This window comes from Sciurus carolinensis, chromosome 2, assembly GCF_902686445.1.
Source record: "Sciurus carolinensis chromosome 2, mSciCar1.2, whole genome shotgun sequence".
NCBI lineage: Eukaryota > Metazoa > Chordata > Mammalia > Rodentia > Sciuridae > Sciurus > Sciurus carolinensis.
Genome location: NC_062214.1, coordinates 103,023,255 through 103,044,814, shown reverse-complemented (window position 1 = coordinate 103,044,814; position 21,560 = coordinate 103,023,255). Strand labels below are relative to the sequence as shown.

Below are 21,560 nucleotides of genomic sequence, written 5' to 3'. Positions count from 1 at the left end.
ATAAGTAAATGAATGAATGAGTGTTGTACCCCAAATGATTCTTTAAAAAAAAAAAGTAGCTATCTGTTCCTGTCAAACATGGGCTTTTGGTCCTTCCTTAGTGTAGCTTCTGTTCAACTTTGTATCACAGAAATGAACTGTTGTGAATTCTTGGCCCTCATCTTGATTTAGCCACATACACAGTCCGTGATCAGTGGACCAAGAGTTTTGTCTAAGATGACAAGGGCCAGCTAAGGGGGTGTGGGGAAAGGTGCTTTTCTTCCTCTTTGTCATTGGAAGTTTTGATCTCAGGGTAAATACAAAACATTTGTGCTTTCTCCAGTTTTCTGTTAATAGTGAAAGAATGGAAACAAAGTTCTACTGATTTTTGAGACATACACACACACACAAAGGCAAATCTTAAATTCCCAAGGCAGCCTGATGTAACAAGTCTTGTGGCCTGGTTTGAGTCCAGCTCATACTCAGAAATAGCGTTTCCAGAATTTCCAGGGTTTTAGGGCCTCTGCAGGCTGCATTTGGAACTGGAGCGGCTTCTGCAGCCAGCTCTAGTTGGAACTGTGCTCGCCATTGTGCAGCTGCTGTCTGCTTTAATCATGCTTGTCTGCTGCCAAGGTCTTCCACCCTGACAGGAACCAAATGCCCGAACTTTCCCTGATTTCTAGTTTGGCCCAGGGAACCAGAATGCTATTTATTTCAGATTGGCTGCAGACGAGGACATGAGTGATCGTTACTGACCAATACCTTCCACTCTGGCTAAAAAAAGGGTGCTCTGCGGATATCTTATTACTAACAATGAAAAATAGAACTGACGATTATGATTAGTGGTTCCAGTTTGTGATCCTAATCCTAATGCTAACACTTTCCTGGATGTTAGGTACGGACGAAGGATCATTAGCATAAAGGAGGCTGCACAAAGTCAAACACATATCTTCAGAAAGCGTGGGTCTCAGACCAAGACCAAGGCAGACCAGCCTTTAGAGGAATGGGGGAATTCATGTTCAATCAAATGTATGTCCTGATCCAATGAAGAACTCAGGTTCAGCTTGTTCAGTTTGGAGATGTTTAGTACATGGGTTTGTCCCTTAGGCGAACCCAAAGTTTAATGTTCATGGATTTCTAGTTATCAAGAACATTTAAGTTGTAAAGTTTTATGTTATTTCTCAGGAGGAATTTATTTTTTTTATTAAAAAATATGATTTCCACTCTTTAAAACTAGTTCATGCAGCTGTTATTTGCAAAGGGAACTAGATTAGTGGTTCCACACCTGGCTGATGACTGCAAATGCCAAGAGTTTTCTCAGAAGACAGCCCAAGACAGTCCAACAAAATAACACCAATAAGTGCTATAGAATCCCATCTCCCCAGGCGATCCTGCTGAAGTTTGGTAAATACATTTGTACATTCAAACACCCCAGCACCTAGCATAGTGCTTGGCATGGAGTACGCCACATTGACTAAATGAATAAAAGAATGAAAAACAGAAGTTGCTGATGAGACTGCAGGCCTATCCTAAGACCATAAGCCCTACTTACCTTTTTCAGAGCTTCATGAAGTTCATTTAGGACATAAATCAAGAATTCCTGAGCATCTTGTTGTGTCTTTTTCATAAACGCTGGGTAGAGGTTGCCAAGAGCTGACCGAAATACTTCTGGAGAGACACAGTCGGAGTCTCCAAGCCACATGTCTGTCATCAGGTATGCAAAAGCAGTGGCAACCTCACTGCAATCCCTTGGAAGAAGGAAGGGGCATGTTTCTGGCTGGTTTAATGAAAAGAAGGCACCTAATCACTCAAGCATGGGGAATCAGTCCAAAAAGCAAACGTCATTTATTTTTTGGTTGCCCTTCCCAATTTACTCACCCTAGGTCTCTTGTCTGGGGAGCTACAGCCTCGACAAGCCTGTTTAACCCCTTGCAGGGACTCTGGAGAGTTCCTTCCCTAACCTCTCCTGGGGGGCTGGGGCTGGGGCTAACTGCAGGGAGCACACAGGGTCTTACTTCTGAAGAGCTGTCATGTACTTTCCAGAGAGGAAGTACTCCACCAGCGGCGAGATGCTGCAGAGGCACTGCAAGATGGCATTCATGTAGCACGTGTTGCCCAGGTTCCGGAGGCCAGTCACGCCCTGGAAGTGGGGCTGGTTCTCATCTGCCTCGTTAACTGGAAGGGAGTCATAATAGTCTGTGCACTCTGCACTGTGTTGGTACCACGTGGAAAGAAGGAAAGCGTTTTGAGGGAACAAAATATGTGCAAATGACAATAAGCCCCTTTTGACCTCATGAAATAAGAGTCCTTAGTGAGACTTCCCTCAAACACATTCCCAGAAGGATTTGAACTTGAAGTCTAAAATTGCATTCTGTAGTTCAGAACTCTTAACAAATGCCTGAAGCCAAACAAGACCTAGATACAACTTTCTTCCTAAAATTAAAATAAGAGAACTGAGTTGTTCAGAGTTCTAGAATTGGTCAGCCCACAGGGAAAATTTTCCTACTAAAATCCAAAGTTTTGCCATTTTTCCTGGGCAAGTAAATTATTATAAGTAGTAATGACAACAATTGGTAACAGTTGATAATAGCAATAGCTATCATGTATTTAGCTTGGCAGTATGTTAAGCACTTACATGCATTTTCACATTAAACTTGTGCAACAGTTATATGGAGTAGGGAACAATTCTTTTAAAAGCTCATGTTACAGATGAGACACAAGGTTTTAAGTGGGTTCGTCATTTGCCCATAGTAATACACCAGGGGAGAGGTACAGAGGTATGTAGAAAAAAGGAAAATCTACCTACTATCATTTTACCCACCCCATCAAGAAGTTATTTTGAATTATATGTCATATATTAAGAATGTATTTTATATGTATACACATGTATATATGACATGAGAATATACTACATATACATATTAAGAATATATATACATAAAGTATACAAATATGTTTGTGTGTATATATACGTATCCATATATAAGACACCTACACATGCATACATAGAGAAAAGGAGAGAAGGAGAAAGAAAAAGCATAGACTTTGTTGAAAAATAGGTCTGAGTTGAAATTCTGACTATGTCACCTACTAGCTATCTGGTCTGGGATGCTTATGTCAGCTTTTCATCTGTAAAACAGAAATAATGAGCTAGGGTTGTAGATCAGTGGCTCGCTCCCCTGCCCCCATACCCTGTCTGATATTAGAGCCCCAAGAGACAGCTACTTCACTTCAGTACCTCTGCTCACAGTCATGCCCATTTGAAAAGTCCCCACTGTTACACAAATGGTCATTTTCACTTTTATTTACCAATGTAATGAACGTCCTGGACTGTCACTCTTTAGTATTGTCACATGTATTGATTGCCTAGATATTAGATAATATCTTCCCTTCCTCTGGGTCAAACCTGGAGAAACCCTTTCTAACGCAACCTGAATCCCCTCCCTCATTTGAGCATGGCTACCCCTGACCTGAGCTTATCTAGAAAGCTGTAATAAATGGAGGCTCACAGGACATAGTAGATACCAAAGTCGTCCGCAGGGAATGACCGATGAGAAGTCATTTTAATGGAACCACGTTGGATTTTCACTTCTATTCAGGAGCTGCGGCTAATCCTTTTAACTTCATTTCTCCAAGCCTGTTATGCTGGCTCTTCTTGTTTGTTTTAAATAATTTATAACTGTTCCCCTTTTCAATAGCTGCCAACTGATTGTCACTGGTGTCACACACCATTCCAACTTGGGTCTTTTCATGCATCATAATCCTTTCCACCCACCCTCAAGATTCTAGCATGTTGCCAGGAGATACTGTTACTTGGTTGTCTGAAACTCATTTATAATATTAGATTTCTGAGAATGAAATGTGCTTGTAAACTTTCTCCATCACTCAGTTTCTCTTGTGTAAGTGTCAGGAGCGGTGAATGAATCACTGCTTTGAACTACCCAGAGACCGAGGTGACACTTCCCTCAGGAATTTCTTGATGCAAAGGCGTCAATCAAAACTGCCCAGTTGATGGTGATACCCTCTTAAAAGGGGGATTCTGTGCTAGCCATGGAATTTATTAGTTCATAACCTTGAGTTCAAATGCCAGCTGCCTGGAGGTGGAGAGCTATGGGCACAAGCTGATAAGCCCTAAATGAGCTGTTTTACCCTCAACTTCGGTTTTGTTTGTCTTGAAGAAGATTTCTCACAATAAATCCTTTTGATGTTTAAGTCTATATAATAAAGGTGCTGAGCGTGTTTGTGGTCAGACTTCTTGCATCAGAAGTGGGCTGATCCAGCAGTTCCCACTTTTTTCTACTTTAGTGTCTGTTTATCTTTTTCCAATTCCCCCACTGCCCAATTCAGGAAACTCAGTAAAGCGGTCATGCGGGTCAGGACAGTTAGTGCCTTGGGACAGGAACTTGAATGCTGGTGTGAACTCTAATTTGTGAAGGTGAGTGGTACACTTCTAATAAAGAGAAGCATCAATTAAAGGAGTGAGTTTTGATACAGTTTGGTGATAAACGCCAAGAAACTAAAGAAAAGAGAACTCTGCGTTACAATGCTTAAGACTATGTTTAAATCACAGGGCAGCCCTAAAAGGAAGGCACAGCTGGCCCAGTTTTTAGAATTTGTTCTTAAAACTTTTATTTTCTTGGAGAAGGGGGCAGTAGATGTAGATTCATGGGAGAAACTTGGTAAACAGCTATGTGTTACATATACAGCCAAGGAATCAGACAAAATCCCTGTGGGAACTTTCACCTTGTGGTCTTTGGGTAAGAATTGTCTTGATTTATGTTGTGACAGCATGAAATGTTTGGCTTTTGACCTGATTGATTTCTGGTTTTAAAAATGCTGTGAAAGGCTGCAAACAGTTAATTTAGAATCTTCAGCCTGCAGCATCTCCTGCAGACCCTCCCCCTGCTCTGTGTCAGTCTGTCTTCTGAGAGTAGTGGTGGGGGAGGGTTGAAACTCTGGCCTCGGCTTTAAGAGAAGTTTTTCATCCTCCCTGGAAAAATAAAAATTCCAAAAGGAGGTGTTTTAACTGTGACAAGCCCAGACAATTGGCCAAAAACTGTCTGCAGCTGCTTAGATATAAAAACAAACTAGGTCTGTGTCCATGTTGCCACTGCAGTCAACATTGGGCTAATGAGTGTAAATCACAATCAAATGTAGAGGGACAGTTTTTACCTTCTCAGCTAAAACCTCACTGGGATAATGTTTCCAGAAAAAATGTGAACTACAGCACCATGCTTTTAGAGAGTCCTGTAAGAGTTAAGACCACAGGAAAAAGTGTCTTTTTAAAATTCAAGCTGTTTCTTACTCAGATGGCTAAAAGAAAAAAAAAAAAATAGTGTCACATTTAAATCCAAGCTTCTTCTGGTCTAGATTAACTGGTTGTCTTTACCATACTGTTTTGTTAACAACCTCCCCCTAATACTACAGCACCTGGTGAGAACAATGGAAAGATTCTAAATGTATAAGTTTTCCTTTTCTTTTTTTTTTTTGGGGGGGGGGAGGGATTGAATGTCTTTATTAAATAAATGAGTAAATGGCAGCACAAATCAGCAATAATTTTGGAAGGAGTGGGAACAAGGTGTAGGGGCAGAATGTAATCATTCATTTCATGGTCTTAAGGTAGCTTTAGAATTGTGCCTGAGGCCGACTGATTAGTAGTATTATATATTGCAAATGAGGAAGGGGCAAGACTAAATACTCAGGACCAAACCCCTATGTTTTTTAGAAGACTGAATTAGAACCTTACAAATTATCCTAATAGCAAGGTTTCTTCTTAAGATTTAAAATCTGATTTTCCTTAGAATTTTCAACCCACAGTTAGAAGCAAAGTTATAAGTGAGTAGGCTCAAGAACACCCTTTTGGACTAGGGAGGCTGACAAAAGGATGACGAGTTCAAGGCCAGCATGGGCAACTCAGACCCCATCTCGAAATTAAAAAAATAAAATGGGCTAGGGATATAGTTCAGTGGTAAAAGGCCCCTAGGCTGGATCCCCAGTACGGCAGAAAACAAAGAAAAGAACACTTTTTGGAAGGAAAGAGCATCAACTATTTCTGAAATGATTCAGTGCTTTCCCATATTTTCATTTTCCATAATATATTATTTTCTCTTGTTTTATACCTTAACTCCCAATTTCTCTGGGGAAAAGAATGTATTATAGGGAGCAGGATTAAAAAAAGATTATCATTTTAGCATTTTGGATCATTCTGTGTGGTAAGTCATCTTAAATTAAAAATTAGAAGATTTTTCACTAACCCTGGAAAAAATACTTAAGTTTACTGGTAATTACAGAAAACTACAAAGGTTTAAGCAATCTTTTTCTTTTTTGTGGTGCTAGGGATCAAACCCAAGGTCTTACACATGCCAAGCAAGCCCTCTGCCAGAGGGTATGAGCAATCTTTAAAGCTGATTAAAAATGAAATCAAAATGGTCTCCTATTTTACACTACTACTCCCTGATGCCTCCCCAAAGCCTATTTTCTGGGGTTAATAATCCAGGGGGTCGGGGTAGGATTTCTGTGATCCAGTACTCTGTTGCTTGAACCCTTTACTTTGGTGTGAGGGCTTTTGAGAGAAATAGAGTAGGTAGGTAGGTAGTTAAATAAATAAACAAACAAACAAACAACTGGCAGATTCATCAGCACCACCAACACAATAGAGAGAAAAGAACAAGATTAATTTGGGAAAGGGATGAGAAGGAAGGGGCTTGAAAGAGAAGACAGTGAGGGCAAGGTGGTAGGAGAGGTAAGTTTTAGCCTAGAGCAAGTCCAATTCGAAGGAGTGAATGCTGGCAATGGGAGCTCTCCAGAAGTTGAAGGTGCTGTACTCTAGGAGGGTGTCACCTTCTGGGTTTTTCTCTTGTTCTGCTCCTGTTCTTGCCCAGTCATTTTGCCAACGCTGCTGTCCTTGGTCTTGCAGGTGGGTGTATCTGACAGACCCAGGCCTTCCAGCTCCAACAGATCCAGTTCTGGGATAGGCATCCTCCTAAAAAGAAAGGAGCTGTACTGGCTACTCACAGGGTCCCTCATAGTTTCCTGTTATCAATGAATAACTAGTGTGTTCCAAAGATGGAGGGAGGGCCTCAGGGGCTCTGGGGTTTGCTCAGGGATGAAGAAAAAGGAAGCTGCTGAGGTTTGGACGGCTTTGTCCTCTCACTCCCTCTCCCTCCACAGTGACTCAGTTTTCCTTTTCTTAAAAACCTTTTCTGAGAATTTTATAGGCTCTCACATTCTTTAAATAACTGAACTAACTCTAATCTGAACTCAGAGTGAATGCTGAGTTCATAAAGATGTTCTACATGCCCCTTTACTAGAGGAGTTATGGTTTTCTTTACAAAAAAAAAAATTCCTACATTTTTGAGCTCACGATTTTAACGTGAATTCACATTTGATCTTCTGTGCCTACATTAATGTGTTTTTCTAATCAGTTTTATTTTATCTAACTACAATCTGTTTAGAGGACAAGTTTTCTATGGATGGTGGTATTGGGGGTTGGTCTGATAATCATCAGGACAAAAGCTGCTATCTGAAATCTTTTATTCCAGTGTCCTCATGGATGTTAGATCTTATACCTGACATTTCCATCTACACAGGCTTGTTCTATATTTAAGTCATAATATAAAAGTCCGATTGGCTTTAATTTCTAACAGGTTAAGTCTAACAGAGGTTTTAATAAATATCTGTAACATTACCTACTACCTGTGGAGCTCCACTTACAAAAAGTTACAAAAATCTTTGTTTCCTGTTTTGTGTATATGTGCACACTGATGTCTTGTATCTATGTCCATATATCATGTATATGATATTACAATTGGCATATAGATAAATTAGTGCTTATAAATTAAAATTAAAAATGGATTGAAATATTTTTAAATTTACATGACTTAAAAAGAAGTTCAGGGCTGGGGAGATAGCTCAGTCGGTAGAGGCTTGCCTTGCAAGCACAAAGCCCTGGGTTCGATCCCCAGCACCGCAAAGAAAAAACAAAAAAAAAGAAGTTCAGTTTAAATTGGGTAAAGAGATAAAAATAAAGATGACTTTAACATTACTAACTCGAGTTTTCCTAGGTGGTCAGGCAATAAAGCGTTGGTTTCTATAAAATCTCTAAACTATAATATCATTGCTTCTAACAATTTTCTTCAACAGGAAAGAGATGGTTAATACTGTGTTTTACATTTGTTTGATATCTTAGTTTTTACAGTTAAAATAAGTAAATTAGATTTAACATAAATGGGATTAATCTTCATAAATTTGTTTAAGAGACACCTAATTAATTTACAAAGTTAAAATGCTAAAATATCATCTATAAAGATAAAAATCAAGCACTCTTAACTGAAATGTATTTAAACATTAAATGTGTTTTCATAAATTGGTTAATGGAAAAGTTTACTTTGTTTCTCTATTTTCCCTAAAAAAAGAGTTGCTGGGAGTTAACATTCTGTCAGGTGTAATTTATGTGTAAAGACTCTAAGAGGTTTTGGTCTGGTAAAGTAAAAAGTTGTAAATGTCTAAATAAATTATAAAAAAATTGTGGAGGATAAATTTCAAAAGGTTTGTGTTTAATTAAATTGGTTATATATAATTAACACAATCAGCTAAAGTTATCTAAGGCTTTTTCTTCTTTTAAAAAGAAAAGTTCCTAATCTACAAGCCTGGTTTTGTGTTAAGTTTCTGGCATTGAGCCTGTTTGCAAAAATAGATAAGATTCTTTCACAGACATCTGCTACATTTCAGGAGGTTAATTGGACCTCCTGAATAAAGGCTGAGAGAGGAAAGAAAATTGACTCTATCCCCAGATACAAGTCAAATATTAATGTACTGATATAAAACAAAAGTTTAACCCTCTATGTGTTAAAGCAATAAGGATTTCTTACAACATTAATAATCTACTCTTAGTCCAACAAAATAATTTGTGTCAAGTTTTATTATTCAGAGAAACTAGTCTTAAAGAAATTAAGGTTTGTACAATTATGGTTAAACAACAGATGGTATTTAAAGTATTATAATACATTTCAGATTCCACAGTTTTCTTTAATAACTAAACTTGGTGGGCAGACACTTCATAGAAGAAGATATACAGGTGATCAACAAATATATGAAAAAGTGCTCATCATCCCTGGTAATCAGAGAAATGCAAATTAAAACCACCCTAGGATTTCATCTAACTCCAATTAGAATGACTATTATCAAGAACACAAGCAATAGTAAGTGTTGGTGTGGATGTGGGGAAAAAGGCACACTCATACATTGCTGGTGGAGTTGCAAATTGGTGCAGCCACTTTGGAAAGCAGTATGGAGATTCCTCAGAAAACTTGGAATGGACCCACCATTTGATCCAGCTATCCCACTCCTCGGCTTATATACAAAGGACTTAAAATCAGCATACTACAGTGATGAAGCCTCATCAATGTTCACAGCTGCTTAATTCACAATAGCCAGATTGTGGAACCAACCTAGATGCCCTTCAATTGATGAATGGATAAAGAAACTGGTATATATACACAATGGAATATTACTCAGCCATAAAGAATAGTAAAATTATGGCATTTTCTGATAAATGAATGAAGTTGGAAAATATGCTAAGTGAAATAGGCCAAACTCAAAAAACCAAAGGCTGAATGTTTTCTCTGATAAGTGCATGATGATATATAACAATGGGAGGTGGCGGGGGAAATAGAAGAATGAAGGAACTTTAGGTGGTGTAGAGGAAAAAGGGGTGGGAATGGAGAAACAGTAGAATGAAACAGACAGTATTACCCTAAGTATATGTAGGATTACATGAATGGTGTGGATATACATTGTGTACAACAATAGAAATGAAAAGCTGTACCCCATTTGTGTACAATGAATCAAAATGTGCCTGTAAAAATAAAAAACATTAAAAAAAAAAAAATCAGAACGTCCCCATCAGCAATGTTACCAACTTGCGGAAGAGCCTGGCGTGACTTCTCCATGTAAAGGTTCTCGTTCCCATGCCACTTGCCTTCCTGAGCTGGCTATATTTTTCTCCTTAGCATTATCACCATCCGTCACACCATGTTTTCTTCTCGTGTTTATTATCTATTCCCTCATCAGAACGAATATCTGAATGGATGTTGCATGAGAGCAGGTCTTTTGTTTGATTCTTTGCTGTATCCCTGGTGCCAGAACAGTGCCTGATATGTAGTAAGGGCTCAATAAATATTTCCTAATTTTAAATAAATAAAATCAGTTTGAGGTCCTTCCCATTGACTCTGTGAATTGACTGGTCAACATGGTTGATCAGCTGCTATTTTCATTTATGGATAAAATTTACTTCACTCTGAAAAGCATTTGATATGGTTCCAGAAATATATGCACTACAGAATTAAAAAAAAAAAAAAAAACTATACTTGGTCAATATAAAAACGTCAGTGTAATTCTGATGCTGTTACTGGCTTATTCAGATACTAAATGTATTCTCATCTTCCAGTATACAAATCTTGAAAGTATAAGATTTAAAAGAACATTTTACCAAGCTGGTTCTCTCCAAAATGAAGTTTTCTCTAACAGTGGTTTCTTACAGATTTATATACACATAACAAATTTGGTTATAAATCTATTTATGTCACTTTATATTTTGTAATTAGATAAAAATAATCTGTCATAAATTATAAAATTTTATGTTACTTTCTACACTGAGGAGTAAACTTAAATAAGTAAAATTTTAAAAGACAATACAGAGAGCCTAGTTTAAAGGTTGACAATATGGTATATAAAAACATTTTGCCACAAAAAGGGGTATTGAAGCTCTCTTGTTTGGTTCATGTTTCAGATATAATGTTAAATTGTGTTAACTGATTCATATAAATTAAATACATAAAAACATTATAAAGTAATATTCAAGAAAGAGACAAAAGATTAGTTTTAAAAATAAAACACCTTACCTAAGATTTGTCAAGAGGCCACCCCACCTAAATTAAGACTCTGCCTCTCATCTCATTCCTTGTTAAGATAATCATTCATTTAAAATCAAGTTTAAAAGATGAATTCTTGTTATAAGGATCACTGCAATCTTAAAATAATTTTCCTTGGTACATAGTTATTATACAAATATGTTTTTACTCTTATTAATTTTATTTTGTATTTTTCTTACAAACTATAATTGTTGCCTATTAATGCCTTACATAAGTACAATTTTTTTTATTTTATTTTATTTTATTTTATTTTTTGTGGTGCTAGGGATTTGAACCCAGGGCTTTGTGCTTGGGAGGGAAGCACTCTACCAACTGAGCTATATCCCCAACTCCATAAGTACAATTTCTACTGTAACAACCTAAGTTAATTTAAGATAATAGGTTATCACTTATAGGATGTCAAGATATAAGGTTGACTTTCAGTATTTATACTGACCCCATTTCATAATCTGGTTGCTCAACTTATTATTAAAGACAAAAGTTAAGTCATACAACAGGTGGGAGTTGAGCCTTCCTTTTAGTTAAACAACATTGGTTTTGGCAATCCTCAAGTGCCTAACAGGTGCCTTTTACTAATTTTCCTGCCTAAGTAAAAAAATGCTCATTAAGTCATTTCTTACTGCTTAAATACCTTTTATGGTGCTGGGTCATCTTCTACAGTTTAAAATGCTCCAGCTTATACCAATTTTTCCTTTCAACAACAAAAAAACAAAATAGGAGAGACAGAACCCCACAAATCTGTTTGAATCATGCTCTCTTTGTTTTACATTTTTAAAAATCGTGATCCTGAAAGTTGCAGTGCTGCCAGGCGACACGTCTTCTACCGCAACAGGCCCATCAGACCTAATTTGGTGGAGAGACTTACAAACAGGACAACAGAATGGACCAGATCCAGGAATAATGTGGGGCAGAGGCCATGCTTGTATCTTTCCAGAAGGTGCTGCTCATCCTATCTGGGTACCTGAATATGCTGTTCAGCATCACTATGGAAGATCTGAGCCAACCTAAGAATCTGATGCATCAGGCTGAACAGATAGTCAAACAGCAGGGAGGCCTTGAGTCTCTAGCCACAGGGTTTGTGGCTATGCTGGCCTTATTGAGCTGTCAGGTAAGAGGAGTTCATGGGGAAACTTAATGGACTTATTTCCCATATCTGCCTTTAGTACAACCAGCTGTGTGGACTGGAGAATCCATTCCAGTATTTATTAATGATACCCTTATGATGGGAGACTTTTCAGATAAACATATTACACCTGTTCATTTAATTGGATTTAATTATAATGGATATAGTGGGAATTTACCTATATGTTGGTCCCATGATCAATGTGCTGGCTGTTTGAAAGTAGCCTCAGAGGAAAAGACAGCATATGGGAGAGTCAGGGTAATTAATCTCACTGGCACCTCAGACTTAAAATTGTATGTCTGGACAGTTACTAAACTGGGACTCCCCCATGACAAGACAGTCTGTCCCAGGGAGCATTCACCAATACCTTATTGGCCTAATCATACTACATCAGAATTAGGTACCTTTCCTAAATGGATGGAATGTGCTAATATTCTGCCAGTGCAGCATAACGTCCCTGGCAACAGTAAATATGTTTTGGGTTGGTCTCCCAGAATTGATAAAATACAACCACATCGGGATTCCACGGCTCTTGGAGGACTTGTTAGTAATGTCCTGACTTTCAGTGGTTGTGGCATGCAAAAAGATCTGTAGCATTAAATAGCTGCCTCAGGTGGTATCAGTTATGACAACAGCTCCCTACCTGATTTTGTACACAGACGCTGTAAAGTGGTTTCCTGCTATGGCCTGTGGGCCTGTGTCCAATTTCCTTATGTTTTCATTTCTGGAAGAATAAAAGTAAAAATGACAGGACAAAGATATCATGTAACTTGTCAAAGATGTAATCTAACCAATTGCATTACTAGGTATAATAGAAAACAAGGAGTACTTGTGTTATACCAACCTTCCTTTGTTTTACTCCCAGCTAACATTTCAGAGCTGTGATATTTTCATGCTGGGGTTCAAGTCCTACAACAGATGCATGCCCGGCTAAATAGACCCCGATGTGCTATTGGTCTTGTACTTGAAATAGTCACTTTGATATCTGTTTTGGTCTCTGACATGACATCTGCCATAGCTTTGTCCCAAAACATTCAAAATGCTCATTTTCTTAATAATTTAGTTGAAAATACGTCCAAAGTCCTAAACAATCAGGTAAATGTTGATGAAAAGATTGAAACTAAATTAAATGCTTTTGAAGCTACTGTCATAAATATAGGAAATGAGCTTATAGTCCTCAAATTTAAACAAATGCCTACAAATGGCTACAAATTTGTTTGTGTTACAGCAGCCAAATATAAAGCTTCCCAAGGGATTAGGAAAAGGTTAAAAATCATTTAGGGGCTGGGGAGATAGCTCAGTCGGTAGAGTGCTTGGGCATTTGGCACAACGTGGAGAGACCCTGACTCAAAAAACAATTACATAATGTATAAATATTTGCCAAGTGGGTAAATTTATGAATGTTATTCACCTGTTTACCTCAGCATTCTATTTACATATTTTTGGTTTGAGTATATCCTTAATATTTTCCAAGAAAAAGCATGTGTAGTAAACTTTACAAAAATATCATCTCATGGCCAAGCTCAAATTTCTCCTCTTTCCCCTTAACATTTACTGCTTTGCTGCTGCCTGAGATACTGTACAGCAGGTGAGAATCCTGGTGTCAGTCTTTTTTCCTTTGTAAACTTCTTTTTTTCATTATTTGCAGAGTCCCTTAAATGTAATATTCAGTGAATCCTTTTATTTTCTCCTTTCTGGTTCTACTTCCACTCTGAAAATCCTAAGTCACATCACTTCATGAATATAGAAAATACTGTGTATCTACTTTATGCTAGTCACTGTTCTAGGTGAATAGTGAATAAAATACAAATCTATTGACTGTTGGGATTTATTCTGTGTGCTTCCACTTCCTCTTGCATATTTGCCATTACTTTGACAAGGAATTGGTGTACTTGTTTATGATTGAGCACTTGCATGATTACTTAAATTCTCTTCATGTTTTAGTTTACATTTGGTGCTTATGGCCACTTTTTAACCCATTTCCTAGTTTTACCTCTTCTTTTTTTTTATGTGATGGGGATAGAACTTGGTTCAAGCCCCAGCATCACAAACAAAACAAACTGTTCAACAAATATACCATTAAAGTTAACTCTAAAATAAATGTTTTTAGAGTTCTATTATTTTGAGAAGAGCAATAGGTGAATTAGTGATAATATTCATTAATGTTATTAATAAATTATATAATAAGCTCTAAATTGTTATTTCCAACCTATTTTAATGCACTATGTCAATTTCATTAAAATATTTTCAGAACTGAAAACTTGGGACTTCGTGGGTTAATGGAGTAGATCTATTTCAGCGGAGTGAGCAGGAAATGGTACAGAAGCTATCAGTGGTCATTATGCTTGAGAGTCAATATAGCATGGGGTTTAAGAGCAGAGGAGACAATCTGCCTGAGTTTGAATCTTGACTCTACTACACGCTAAAGTACAAGAATCTTGGGAAAGCTACTTCACCTCTCTAGCATTTTGATTTTCAAATCTGCGACACAGTATAATGACCCTTAATACCCATTTCATAAAATTGTTATAAGAATTAAGTGTTAGGAAATACAAAGTAGAGCAATGCCTGACACAGTAAGAACTAATTGTTAACTATTATTATCTTGTGAAAATAAATAACATGCAATTAAATGTGAACCAATAATCACCTTTTCTGATCGGCAAGAAACTTAAAAAAAAAAAAAGATAACAGCTGAAAAACCAGTATCAATTTAAACATCATATAAACAGGTGATTAAAAAGCACTGGTGTATAAAAATGCTTCATCTAAAAAAGTTGATGCTCTGAAAAGAAACTGATACCTTGAAAATGTCAAATATTTTTTAGAATAATTAAACTCACTAAAGGCATCTATAAACAAGAATAAATTTATTTTATTTCTTTTAAAGATTTAATGATATACAAAATGTATATAGTATAATATCTTTTAAGTAATACATTTTTTCTTTCTCCCCCCCATCAATATTAAACACTATTTAAACAGCTTATCTCTGCTTGCCTTGTCTGTATCTATGAGATACACTACTGAATACAAATAAGCTTTACATTGCTCCCTTCCAAATAAAAATTAAAATTAGTACCTAGGAAACAAACAACAAGAAAAAAAAAAAAAGGAAAAAAATCAAAGCATAAAATCTTAGGTGAAAAGCTTTTCTTGTTGTTGCTGAATATTTAAAAATATCTGGGGCAGTTAAATTACATTTTATTGGCATAGTTGCATTGCAATCTCCCGACATCACATAATGATGATCCAATTCAATTAATCTCTTAAATAAGTACCACAAACAACATTCATGTTCAGATGTTCCCACATAATTTTTAAATAAAAGCAAGAGCTCACTTTTACATTCTGATTTGATATACTGGTCAATAACATCTTTGGAGTATATAACTTCCAGGTTATCACTACAGACAGATAGGAAAAAGTAACTTTTCTCATTCTTTTGAACAGTGAGTTAAGTTATCTCCTTTTACCATGGCTTTCTTCTGCTTAACAGTGGCTTGATAAGACAATGTTAAAAAAACAAAACAAAACAATACAAAACAAAAAACAACTAATACTTTTGCACAACTGGGTTCTAACAAAAAACTGGCTCTATCTTTAAATAAGGAGCCTAACCCTGATTCATAAATAAAGTCTCTCTTAGAAAATGGTCTTCAGCTCAGGCTTTTTATATTTCCATGAACCTAAAATTAGGAGTCACCTTTCTCATGGCCAAGAAGCATCTAGTTGAGAATTAGTGACATCACTGAACACACCAAGGAAGACTTCTGACTGCCATTTAACCAAAAGGCTAAGTGATTTCTTCATTTCTCTAGCTGAATGGCAATAAACCAGCTGCCAATAAAATGTGCACAGACACCTAACTTTGGTTAATGGTATTGCACCACATAAGAGAGGGAATCATCATCCTTATTAGAACAAAATCAAATGACATCCTCTGCTTAAGAGCCCTTCAAAATTTTTAAATACTAATTTTCCATTACTTTTAAAATTTCTCAGCTCTCCACGGAATCCTATAGGAAGTTTCTAATTGACTAGTTTAATTAGGTCAAAAGAATATTGACCTTTGAACTGTGCTGGGGTCAGCAAATTCAATTTGCATACACCTTTCTATATTAACAATTTCCTCTTGAAGGAAAGAGATGCAGTAACAGTTGAGGAAAGTGTAGGCAAAAACCAATGATTCAGTAATATTATAACATCAGACGAACAGAATTAGTTGATTCTGATTCTTTGGTGGAATTTCCAGGCTGAAGATTCAAATCTGAAGGCTCTTCCTGAGGAAATATAATCTTATCAGGTGTATAGTCATTCCTCTTCAGATCTACATTCACCAACCCCAACAAAAAAAAAAAAAAAAAAAAAAAAAAAGGAAAGTCAGTATTTCTTAAAAATGGAAAATTAAGAACATTTTCTTAAGAAATTTTCCTCTAAACATGAGACCTATTTTCCACAAGATGTTACATATTTAATAATCACCAAATTTATATACATACAAATGAAATCATTCATTGAACAAATAATTACTACACACTGACCATTAATCAGCAGTCATTCATATAAGTTTGGGGAATGTAGCAATGAACAAGTTCACTAAGGCTTGTAGTGAGTGATACAAAAAAAGCAAATACAAAAATAATACAATTATAAGTAGTAACAAGTGCTTTCAGGGAAAGAACATAATGAAGTATAAGGGCCAGATGAGATAGTACAGGGTGATTCTTTCAGACAGAGCTGAGCAAAAAAGCCAGAGAAGAGACCTAAATACCACGATGTAAATTAAAATTCCAGAAGCAATGTTCTACGAAGAGAGGTTAACTATAAAAACTAAGAAAGAAACAAGATTTGATATACTATAACAATGGCATGTAGACAGTGTGACTTAAGTATAGCAAATGAGAGGAAGACTAGCAGAAAATGTGGTCAGTTAATGGCCAAGGATTATCAAACTATAGCCTGTGGGTTAAATTTGGCTGCTGCCTGTTTTTATAAATAATTTTACCGCAATGCAGCCGAGCTCTGGGCTTATTGTCTATGGTAATTTCTTCACTGTGATGGTAGCTGAAACATAGACAACATGGCCACAAAGCAGAAAACACTTACCTTGCCCTTTATAAAAGTTTGCCAACCCCTGATTTAGGGAATGTAAGCTCTGATGTATAGCACAGATTAAAATAAATCTACTGGGAGGTTTTAAGCAGTTACAGGAGAACTATAATCTGATTTGTTTTAAATAACTATTCTAAAAGACATGTGAAGTTAGGGGCAAATGGCAGTCACCTAGGAAACAAGATGGTGGCAATTAAGATGGAAAGAAATGATGAATTTTAGGGGATATTTCAGAATAAGAGTAAATAGAACTTGATGATCGGTCATGGAAAGTGAGAAAAAAAAAACACTGGATAGTTTTCAGTAAGAGGTTGAGTAATTGGGTCAAACATTAGTGAGATGGGGAAGCAGAAATTTGTATGTAGGGGTAGAAGATGAAAAAATCAAAGAGCTCTGGAATAGATATGTTACTACTAATACTTTTGGATATCCACGTAGGTGTGCAGGAAGCTAAACACAGAAACAGGAGCACAAGAAAGTAGTTAAGTCTTCAGATAAATTTGGTATAGTCAGTATATAAAATGCATTTACAGCCATGAAACAGGATGAAATCACTTGACCCTTAAACCATCAAGTATTAAGTTTTCAATTCTGAGAATATTTCAATGAAACTGACACAGGTGTATTAAAATAGGTTGGAAATATTGTATTATAATAGGTCAGAAATATACTTACAATTATTAAAACAGTTTTCTTACTATAATTTGTATATTATATTATATTATATTATATTATATTATATATAGTATATTTATGTTTTTATAAGTGTTCCACATCTGGGATGATGGAACAAATAGGTTATGGAGTTATGACATGAGAATAGAATCAGAAAACTTCATATAGTAATATCAAATTTATAATTTAAACCAACCATGGTCATGCTTATACCCTGTACCTGAATCTGCATTTATAAAAAAGAACTGATACTCAAAATATGAACCGTTAATTTTAATCTGAGAAATAGTCTACCTTAAATGACCCATATATATGTTCACAACTACATGAACTGTTTTTTTTATAAATTTTTCTTTAAGACTATGCAGTATGGCCTTAGGGAGCACAAACTAATATGTAACTATACTGTACCAAGAAGAGGGAGACACGCAATTATAGCTCAATTTTGACTGTGTTGTTAACCAATGGGTAAAATCATAAGTAATCTCAACTAATGATAGCATCTATGAAAGGAGGGAACTAGACTGAGTTGCTACTGAAGTTGACAAAATTAGAGACCATTAAAGAAATATTTGTACCTCTAGCCTTAACTTGACCAAGTTAACTGGCTACCTAACTATGACTAACAATGGCTAATAACATAACTTGGCTACCAATTTATATACTATATTGATTAAGAAATTTTTTACCTGGAAGTTTAAGCTTTCTACAGCAAGAATTACAATGATGTTTTGCTCTAAAGTTTTTTATTGCATCTTCTCCTAGATTTGCTGGGCCAAAAACCATATCACAGGATCTGTGAAATTAATTTAAAAAGAGAATTTATGCAAAGAGAAATGCAGAATTTGAAATTATGAAAATATGCTTTAATGAAATTGTTAAAACTTATTACCTCTTTTCTTCTGCTTTTATCACAGATGGGTCAGTCAAATTTTCACCCACACCTTTATGAGTATATAAAAAAAAAAAAAATTTTATCACGTAATTGATATAAACATTGATGTTTGCATAATAAAGTATTGAGGTTATTTTACAGCATCATCCATCATTACAATGATAAATTATTCAAAGGAGTGTAAGTTCTTCTCTCTTAATATTTCATAACTTGTTTATAACCTCCAGCATCTTACCAGGAACAGAAATAGCTCCTGTGATGTGAATGAGAGATGTCAGAGTGAGAAAGCAGGCATGTAAGCTTCTATTGGTACCCAGCTTCTGATTCAATAGGGCCTTATGTAAAAGGTCTGTACAATCTGCCCTTGATTCACCTTAGTTACTAGCAAAGGACAATTTAGTACATAAAGAAGCATAAATCCATAGGACTTTCAAAAGAAACACTTTGGATTTGAGAGAGAAAAAAAAAAAATCACATTAACATGTAATCAATTTTCTTGTAAGATATTCAGAACAAAAAAGTAAAATTATGAACATCTTTAGATCCAGCTCTCTTTAGAGGTTATTAAAAGTATGATTATATCTTTCTAGTCTCTCACTTATTCACATATTTATATATAAATACCACCTTCTGACATTTTGAATAATCACAAATATTTAACCTATTAGAATGAAGCCTAATTAAATGGTTCATTCACAAAAGAAAAAATCAGAATTAAAATGCAATACTCTTTTTTCCACCCAATAGATTGGCAAAGATAAATAATATTCAACACTGGAGAGGGTGTAAAGAAATGGGCATTTGAATACAATGCTGAGTATAAATTCAGCTATCTATAATCTTTTGTGAATAACCTAGAGGTACTTATTAAAATTGCACTTTTCTCTTTTTACTAAGCCCATTCAGGAACCTAGTTTATGGAACTAAAAGCAGTAGTACAGTGTATGTTTGCAGCAGCACTGTTTATAGTAGCAAAAAATTAAAAATATTGCATGTCTATCAATAAAGGATGAAAATGCTATATACCTCCATACTACAGACTATCACAGAACAATTAAAATAACTCAGATTTAATCAATAATGATCTAGAACATGTCCATGATTTATTATTAGATGGCAAAAACAAATGAAAAAAAAAATACACCTCATGATCTAAGTTTTGGAAAAACCAGCAAAACACAACAAAATGATAAAAAAAATTAAGGAGTGGGGCATTTCCACTTGTGTATATGTCTTCACAGAAGTAAAGAAACAGTAAGAATGGAAACATTTTGTTCTTTATATTTTTAATGGTAAATTATATAGGAATCATCTAAAATATTCCTATAAAACCGGCTTTATGAACACATTAATTATAAAGAAAATCACAATTATAGACAACACTTGAATGATAAAAGGGTTAGGGGTACTGATCCCTGTGCAGTCAAAAATCTGCATTAACGTTTTTGAAAAAAGTTTTAAAGGCCTTTATTAACAGGTGCTTGCTGTTTGTTAACTTAAAAAAAAAATCAACTTACAAACTTACATTCTAAATTAAAAATGAGGTTTTAAAAAATCTTGACCAGATATGAGAAAGCTAAAAAAACCTTTAAAAATGTATGGAGAAAAACCAAATCAAACAAAAATGAACACATTTCTAATTACTAAAAAGAGACATCTTTTGTTAAAAAAAGAAAAACTCCACACTGCATAGATAATGCAGATAGTTTTAGTTATTCAGTCAAAAGGAAAGCACTTAAGGTCTTTAATAATCTATTGTTTATATCTTAATGCTGGAATTACATATTCATTTCTTTGTGTTGTATGACCAGGTGATGGTTGCAATAGTTAGCACATATTTAATAAATCCTGTCCTACTCAGCCTAAGGAGGGGGAAAAAAAATCTCATCTGATGTATTAGCTGTCTCTTTGCCATCTTGTGATTTACGATTTTTAGGTGTCTGTGTGGGTAACCAAAATGGAAGCAGTTACCAGTGTTGAGATGGCTACTAACCTTGGGTCTCATCTCCTTGATTTTCCTTATCCTCTTTACTGCCGTCCTTTCTAGTATGTCTTTGGAGAGGAGTCCCTGCTGAATCGTTGTCTACAACCCTGATACACATTCTGTCTCATGGGTCTACTTTGTACCCTGGTTGTCAGCACCCTCCATCACTTCTCCCTGTACAGGAGAATTGGAATACTGTGGTCGACGCATAGGGTCTCTGCATGTACTAAGGCGGAAATCTTCACTTGCAGAAGGACAAGCATTGTTGGAACTGGCCTTCAGAAATGCTCTCTAATCTCTTATTCTTTTCCCACTATTTTGGTAATTCTGCTGATAAATTAATGAAGGACTATGACTAAAGGGTTATGGTCTACTGTATATATTCTACAGCATTGAACTGGAACTCCACCAAGGACTGTCACATCCATTGCCTCTGTATCCTTTTCTTCTTCAATAACATTAAACTCCACAGTCTTCCCTCCTGCACTGTACAGGTACTTCATGAGGTCATTCTTTATGGTAGCCTGGTATAAATATATCTTCCTTGGGTGTTATTCCTGTTGATAAAACTATGCCCATTTCTTTTTTTTTTTAATATTGTAAACAAATGGGATACATGTTGTTTCTCTGTTTGTACATGGAGTAAAGGCATACCATTTGTGTAATCATACATTTACATAGGGTAATGTTGTTTGATTCATTCTGCCATTTTTTCCCTTCCCCCCCACCCCTCCCACCCCTCTCTTCCCTCTATACAGTCCTTCCTTCCTCCATTCTTGCCCCCCTCCCTAACCCTAACTCTAACCCTAACACTAACCCTCCCACCCCCCATTATGTGTCATCATCCACTTATTAGCG

General features: G+C 35.9%; 2 protein-coding genes and 1 pseudogene across 2 annotated transcripts in view; all 3 read right to left on the bottom strand.

The window, feature by feature from the left end:
- Usp50 (ubiquitin specific peptidase 50) overlaps positions 1-3,548 on the bottom strand; it is a 41,513-nt gene extending 37,965 nt beyond the window's left edge. Inside the window, exons 1-3 of the mRNA XM_047538854.1 lie at positions 3,489-3,548; positions 1,995-2,189; positions 1,532-1,727 (exon numbers count right to left, since the gene is read on the bottom strand). Of these exons, the coding sequence (XP_047394810.1) occupies positions 1,532-1,727; positions 1,995-2,189; positions 3,489-3,541 (444 nt within the window). The 5' untranslated portion in view covers positions 3,542-3,548. The remainder of the gene's footprint in view (positions 1-1,531; positions 1,728-1,994; positions 2,190-3,488) is intronic.
- A 3,185-nt stretch (positions 3,549-6,733) lies between these two features.
- On the bottom strand, positions 6,734-7,005 carry LOC124971832 (protein AF1q-like; annotated as a pseudogene).
- Positions 7,006-14,884: 7,879 nt separating this feature from the next.
- Trpm7 (transient receptor potential cation channel subfamily M member 7) overlaps positions 14,885-21,560 on the bottom strand; it is a 100,430-nt gene continuing 93,754 nt past the window's right edge. Inside the window, 3 exon segments of the mRNA XM_047542129.1 lie at positions 14,885-16,363; positions 18,513-18,619; positions 18,716-18,767. Coding sequence (XP_047398085.1) covers positions 16,233-16,363; positions 18,513-18,619; positions 18,716-18,767 — 290 coding nt within the window. The 3' untranslated portion in view covers positions 14,885-16,232.